Consider the following 7,638-nt stretch of genomic DNA (forward strand, 5'->3'; position numbering starts at 1 on the left):
CACACACACACACACACACACACACACACACACACGCATGCAAGCTCACCTACTCACACATTCAGATGATACTCTGCATGCCTAGCAAGCATCATCCCCAAAAAGCCAGCAGCACACTCTGGCATCTGGCCAAAAGAGCTGCGTTTCACAACAACCTTCACCCACCTCCACAACTAGGCAGTTACTCAAGAGGAAAAATCACCTAAATGACACAGACGAACCAGCACGGCACACAGCAGAGCAGAAAAGTTTGGGAGCCTGGGGAAACACTTATCATCCTTTGTGTGACATTACAAAACTGTTGAGCATGAACCGAGAATGTCCAGGGGGACAAGTCCCACAAGAGACTCGTGAGGCTTGTAATCTAAAGGTAACACTCATCTCATTTTGCTTTTACGTAATTCTGAGACTTTTTTGGTAGCAAACACTGACACACGTTGCACATAAGAGACTAACATCTTGTTTTGTTTGACCCATTTTCACTCTGATATCAATAAAAAAATTTACTATAATGTAGTTCAGCTGATTATCGTTGGGTAGAATGCTTGAATGATCTAATTTGCTAATTTGTCTGTATTGTGTTGTGTTGAACTTCATTAGTTTTTTTTTTTGTTTTGTTTTTTTCCCCATATTTTTACTAGAATGGGTTTGATTAAAAAATAAATTATATATATATAAACGTTTGAAATTTGACTCATCTTATCTGAGAAAAATAAAAAAACCCCATAAATAACAAAGATGTGTTGGGTGTAACCAAGCCAGAGTCACTCAGCCTCAAAAAAATAATACCTAAACATAATGTAGAGTTAGACTAAAAAGGAGAGTTACAGTCATACCTGCTGCAACATAATTAATTTAAGTTAAGAAAATGAAATTAAGACACAGTCTGAAAATCAGTTAATCCAAGTATTGAGTACATTTATACATACTGCATAAATGTATGAACATACCTCTTAAAGCTGCAGTATGTAACTCTGGTAAAAAAATAATAATAATGATAATAATAATAACAATAAAAAACAGTAATAAAAAAATCATTTAAAAAAGTTTTCCATGTACTCGTCTATACAACAAATAATATGTGAAAAAAGCATTATTGACAGCATTAATACTGTCTTCCTTGCTCTGATTAGTTGTTTCTGACTGTATTTCAATATATATAAGGTTATGTACTGCAGCTTTAATTGCTGTATTAATAAATTGCTTTGGTCTCATTTGAAATTGCAATTATTTGAGAAGCTGAATTTTTGGTCTATTTAGCTGAAAGACTTTCACGGAACATTTACCAGAAAGACATGTCTGAAAGAAATGTTTAAAATATAACTGATATATTTAATCTGCTTCACTTTAGAATTACATTTCTGAAAGAAGTTTTTAAATTCTTCAATGTGAATTTGTTAATATGTTAAACCTGATTTGTGTGTGTGTGCATCATGTGTGGGGGTGTGCGTGTGTGTGTGTGTGTGTGTGTGTGTGTGTGTGTGTGTGTGTGTGTGTCATGAAACGATATTAGTTTGTCTTTTGCTGATTCCACTTTTTATTGTTTTTTTTTAAACCAAGTGAAGTAAAACATGATGCAATCCCGCCAAAGTGAAAATTGGTTACTTTTCTCCAAGAGGCCGTTTTTTTCTTCACAGTTTACATGACTTATTGAACTGGACATCTTGTGCAGCACAGCTTTTAAAATCCTGACCAGCTGTATGATTCCCTCTGCTTCTTCACAGAACTGGAATCTCTCCAGGACTTTGGGAAAGGTTTATATTCATAGGAGTGATGGTTCAGGGGACATCTGAAGCCTGGCGGAGTCAGTCACTTAGAAAGCCAGATGTTGAACAGATGAGAAGCATGAAGAGAAGGATGAGTGAAACAATGATTTTTGAGTGAAGATAACATCTGGTAGCAGGTTAGCCTGTCAATTTAAAATTAGAAGACGACTAACTGAATCGGGAGCACATTTCTAATTTCAAATTATTACATACTATTGTGCCTATGCATGAATACAATGCAGAACCTGAAAAGAAAATCACATCATAGTCCTGACGTAATAAAACTTTGAAAAGATTGGTGTTTCAAATTGCTTTTCTTTAATATTCAGTTGACACCATTAAAAAGCGTTTGAACCACCCCTTTCAAAACTCAAATTAAGCTAACATTGACCGAAGATTATAGAAATAAGTTTTCTGAATTAATTGGGGAAAAGAAATACAAGAGGACGATTTCATAGATGAGGTTCTGAAATGAAGGCTAAGCTCTGGTGGTGGTTTGGCAGTCAGACTCCTAACTTCCTGTGATGAGCAGGTTAAGTGGGGTGAAAATAATACTTTGGTAATCAAATACAATTTACCACACCATAATTTAAGCAAGGGACAAAAGTTCAACCAATTGTATGTAAGGGAAATGGGAACGTAAACCCTGTGAACTGGTTCAAAGAAAAAGCAAGAAAGGTGAAATTAGTCTCTGCACTTGCAAGAAACATTTTGGGTAATTACTTTAAGAACTTTTTTCTGACAATAAAGCCTTTTTGAACAACTTGTTTTGAAATGGAAATAAGCTTGTGTTAACAACTGTGTGAGTACAACTGTGTGAGTACAGGCATGAAAGGTGAGTTTTTTGGTTGTTTGTTAAAAAAAAAAAACCTTTAGGTACTAATTGAAATAACATCTTTAACAAATGTGGTGAAAACCTCCATTTATTAGCAGGAACTTCTTGCAAAATACATAATTTATTTTTCCCTTAGTATTTATCAATGTCTAATTAATGTCCTTTTTTTGCAGAACAAAAATTAACATTAAAACTGTCCTATAGAAATGATACAAAATAAACAAGTGGAGGCTTTTGAATGTGACAGGCAAAGAGACAAATATTTTAGGATTGATCCGGTACTACCCGCATCTGACTTGGCCACACTATTACCAGCCATCTCTCCATCTCTCCGTTGTTCCATCTATCGACTTTTGAAGCGGCCTGTTCACAGCCGTTAGTTGTCTGCTTCCCTCACAGCCTCCTTTCTAATGATCAAAGAGGTCATCTGTAGACTTAAGCTCCACCTGTCACTCAGCTTACACAGTCTGTCAGTCATTTACCAGCACTTCGTCTACAACGCCCCTGTTGTAGAGAAAGCCCAATACAAGCATTGCGCTGTGGCTCAGCTGTATTTATTGAATTAGAGTTTATTCCTCAAATTCAAAGCAAACCAAAAAAGCTGAAGAAACACTTTCAAATATTTGTTTCCAAATCACCTTTCTGCTGTGGTTTTACTTTTGAAAATGTATTCCCCAAAATGCTTTGCCTTCCAGCAGTTTGACTGGCTATTTTTAGTCAATTACACTGCGTAGACCAACCAAGGAGAGGAGAATGGATGAGGATATTTAAGAACTCTTTGTATCTCTTACTCCTGGCTGTGTGGCACAGCTCTTAGTCCCCCCTCTCAGCATCAGAGAAGGATTGATAGATAATGCTACTCAAGCAAAAGATTTGCCCCCCACTAACATTCAGCATGTCTGAACAATGCATGCACTCTGGCACTGACACTAAGTATTATGATAATGTATGGCTCAGCAAAATGATAGATGTTAAACAGCTCGACCTGGCTGCACCACGCACTGATGAGCACCATACACGCCGATAGTGCCAAGTCATCCCACGCACTGCATAAGGCTCCCCAAAGGCATGCAAACTATCAAATCAACATTAGAGGGAACTGTGTAGCAACTGCGGGAGCGGACAGGCTTATCTTTTAAATAAATCTAAAAGCGCTGTTAGGCATTTCTGCTCAAATGTCCAGGACGACGTGAAATGCAGAATTCCCCAGATAGTCTCACAATTCCTCAGAGATCCCCTACAGAGCCAAAGTAAGAATTTGCAGAGCACAAAACATCTGTTCAGATTGTTGCAGTACTAGTCACATGAATTAGTCATAAGGAAACATGGCATATTCCAATCTGGCCTTAAATCCATAATTATGGTGCAGTTTTGTGTCACAGCACCCGGGCGGTGAAGAAAAGTAGAGCCGCAAATCACCCATTGGGAACGGTTTACTAACTGACACCTGCAGCCATACCCATCACTGACTGGAAATAAAGTCAAAGCTTTATTAACCACAAGCTGCAATTTCAAGGTAGGTGTCTGAATGCAGAGAGCAAAGTCATTATGAAGTTTTTAATTTAAGGGATCACAAAAATAAACTAATTATCTAAATTTAGTACTTTATTAGCCTGAAGTCAAATATATGCATGTTAATCTTTAGCACATTATGCCAATATCTACTACAACACATTATACAAACGAGACACTGAAATTAAACTTGTCATTAAATCAAATTGGAAAATTAAAGACTATTTTAGAGGGTTTATTTTTGTGTGGTTGGGTAATCTATTAGCAACACAACATGCAATATAAAATGGGCAGGTTTCAAAATTAACCCGCAAAAAGTACTGAATATCATTTCTATAAGTGAGATTGAAATTTAATGCAAAACAGAAGCTTCAGAATAAGCATTTAGAAACAATACAGGAAACAAAACAGTCGTATCTAATTTCACAATGGAATCTCATCTGGAAAAACGTACTTTGTCTAATTTCTTTTGTGCTTTCCTGATTCTTTTTGAATTTCCTTCCAAGCAGTCAGACTTTCTTATAATCTTTTAAAGTTGATCCTGATTTAATTTGTTGCCTTGCTGTGGCACATTTTGCTAAAAAAATAAATAAATAAACAGGAATTTTACACAGTGAAAGGGTTCTAGTAAAACTTATGTAGAACTTCTTTCACAAGAAAAATGTTTTTAGTAAAATTTTAACCAAAAAACTGAATGTCAACAGAGATGTGAAGATTTATTGGAAACTGGAGATTCAAATGAAAGTGTTATGAGATGAAAGTTTTATTTGAACATGTTAAAACAGAGTTATATCTTCCATTCACTGTTAAGATAAAAATAAAATGCTGTTATGTTATGTTATGTTATGTTATGTTATGTTATGTTATGTTATGTTATGTTATGTTATGTTATGTTATGTTATGTTATGTTATGTTATGTTATGTTTCCCAGAAGCCTGGGACATTTAGGTGCATTTCTGCTGGCTGAATGAACTCAGTAAACCCAGGGGAGCTCACAATGCTGGGGAAGCCATAATCCAAATGGGAGAAAATAAAATAAGTGTGGGATGTTATGTTTTTTATCCAAAGTATTTTTTTTCTTTCTTTCCATCTCTTTCAAATAAGTTCAACTGAACATTGTGCCAGGTTCATAAAATGCTTAGTGTCATGCTTAGTGTCATTTCTTTCTCTTTCTTTATCTCTTTCCTTCTTTTTCTGTCTTTCTGTTGATTCATCAAAAAGCAAGCTTAAAAGTTAAGAATCAACTACACCTAGTTCTTCTTTTTCAGTGTCTTACCGCTACGTTTCAGTTTTGATGAATCACACATCAACACAGCAGGAGTCTCGGATATGGTCTGGACGAAGGGCCAATAACAAAAACTAATCCCTATGCATGGGTGACATCTTATTAAAAACACATGCTTATGTTCCCCAAGTACTTTTGAATGTCACACAGGATGGAGCAGGCATGACACATACATCAGGGTGGCCTCGGCAGAGGATGATTTGAACGTACACACGGTTTGGCTTTGGAACAAGATGACCCTTCCTGTGGCGACTATCCTCAGGACTGTTGACATTCAGGGACGGTTGAGAATGTCCGCAAACAACATGAACACTGGGAATATTGTTTTAATCGATCATCCAGGGCGCCGAAACGAAACAGTGGAATGATGAGGGGCAGGTCAAGCAACAGCGGCTGATGGCTGGAGGAACAGGTGGTGCACGGATGTCTTGAGGGATGCAGACTCTGAGCAGCAAGACTTAACACCGAGCTCATTCCTCCCACGAAGGGCTTTGAATCGTGTTAAGCAGTGAGATCATGAACTGCATCCCCTGCCTCACTTATTACACTTACATTTGCAAGCTTGTGAAACAATATTCAGCTCATAATTTATTTTCATTATATATCTTCAGATGTATATTTTAATATTTAAAGTGATCAATTAACATATGTGTGTGTAAGTGTGTGACAGAGATTAGAGTTATATCCAGCAGGGCATAAGTGAATATTAAAGTGGGGTAAATATTTTTAAATTATGCAAACTGATCCAAAGTAACAAAGACTATTATTATTATTATTATTATTATTATTATTATTATTATTATTATTATTATTATTATTTATTAATTAATTAAAATACATTGATTTTAGTTTTGTGGAGCTCAATCAAAATTTAAGAAAAACTTAAGAGAGTCAAAGTTTATGAATATCAAACTTCGGACTATTCTGTTCCTCTTGCTTTTTTGTTTTTTTTTTGTTTTGTTTTTGTTTTTTAAATTTTGTTTCGTTTAAATTATGACTTCCACGTTTTTTTTTCTTCACCCGGCCCGCTTGCTCCCATTTATTTTTATCACAAGCGTATCATTAGATCACTGATCGATCCCTGATGATCCGTGTCCTGTCTGACTAATTACTGAGCGAGCACGGAGCCCGATCGTTTTGGACAATAAAGGGGTTGGTTGAAAGGGTGGGTGAATTTGTACAGAGCAAGCCAAAAGACGACGCACGCTGGATCGCAGCCTCCACTATTATCACGCATTGTACTTCCTGACTGCATAGCCGCCCACGGAGCACCATTACAACACAGCTGCCATGTAAATAGTATTTTCACACAGTTAATGACATCCGAAAAGTAAGGCAGCCTATCAGCCCGCTAAAAGGTCAGAGCTGCATGCCAGCACCACCTTAATCACAGAGGCTGATTGCCTGATAATGGTTTGCATTTTCCGCTCCCGAGAAAGCATTTATTTCTATCTGACAACGGGCACCGAATGCCCGTTTTTATTTTTTCTTAAGTTATAGACAAATGCGGCTGCAAAATAGCAGCATCCCGTGGACTTGCCAGTCCACTGTCCCGCCCCCTTCACTGGCCTCACCAGGAGCTTCAGCACATGAGAGTCAATGTAAACACACACAAAGGCGTTTTCAGCTGTAGTATTCACGTGGACTCGCTGGACGCCGTAACAATTAACACTCCACTTCCCACTTTCCACGTGTTGTCTGTCCCTCGTGTACATCTATACAGATCTGTATATATAAGTGGGACAGACAACATATATCTCTATACTTTCCTAACCGACTGCTCCACTACTGAGTCGGGGTATTTTTAATTTCTTCTGCTGCTGGATCTCTACGTATTTGCACTCTTTCTGCCTCTTATGTGTGCTGCATCTCTCCAAGGAATCGTAAAAGTAAGGAGAGCAAAGCAACCAACCTTTATGCATTCCCGTAAACCTGTCTTTCAGTACAGTGAGTTCATATATCTTTCCGAATTCCTCAAACAGGGGTTTCAGGTCTTTTTCCTCCAGGTTTCTGGGAATCTGCCCGATGAAAAGCTTGATGGCGTCGTGGTCCTTCATTGGAATGGTGTTCTGGCCGATGGTAAGCCCGTTCATCCTGCCGGCGCTGTTCGTGGTGCTGAATCCATTCTCCTGCTGCACTCCGTTTGCAGTGACTGTAGCCATCTTTCCTCAATGGGCCGGCGGGCTACTCTCTCTCTCTCTCTCTCTCTCTCTCTCTCTCTCTCTCTCTCTCTCTCTCTC

At 37.7% G+C, this 7,638-nt stretch overlaps 1 protein-coding gene across 10 annotated transcripts in view; it reads right to left on the reverse strand.

Moving 5' to 3' along the window:
• The window catches only part of celf6 (CUGBP Elav-like family member 6), a 154,533-nt gene extending 146,901 nt beyond the window's left edge, over window positions 1-7,632 (reverse strand). For 9 of the 10 annotated variants that reach the window (XR_001662109.1, XM_016671532.1, XM_016671529.1 and 6 more), the window contains exon 1: window positions 7,311-7,632. Coding sequence is in view for 9 of the 10 variants with exons in the window: in XM_016671532.1 (XP_016527018.1) it covers window positions 7,311-7,560 (250 nt within the window). In the remaining variant the exon portion in view is untranslated. The remainder of the gene's footprint in view (window positions 1-7,310) is intronic. The other variant, XM_007552205.2, reaches the window with a different exon arrangement.
• Between the last annotated feature and the right edge of the window lie 6 nt (window positions 7,633-7,638).

The sequence above is a fragment of the Poecilia formosa genome, unplaced genomic scaffold (assembly GCF_000485575.1).
Source record: "Poecilia formosa unplaced genomic scaffold, Poecilia_formosa-5.1.2 Scaffold46, whole genome shotgun sequence".
Lineage (NCBI taxonomy): Eukaryota > Metazoa > Chordata > Actinopteri > Cyprinodontiformes > Poeciliidae > Poecilia > Poecilia formosa.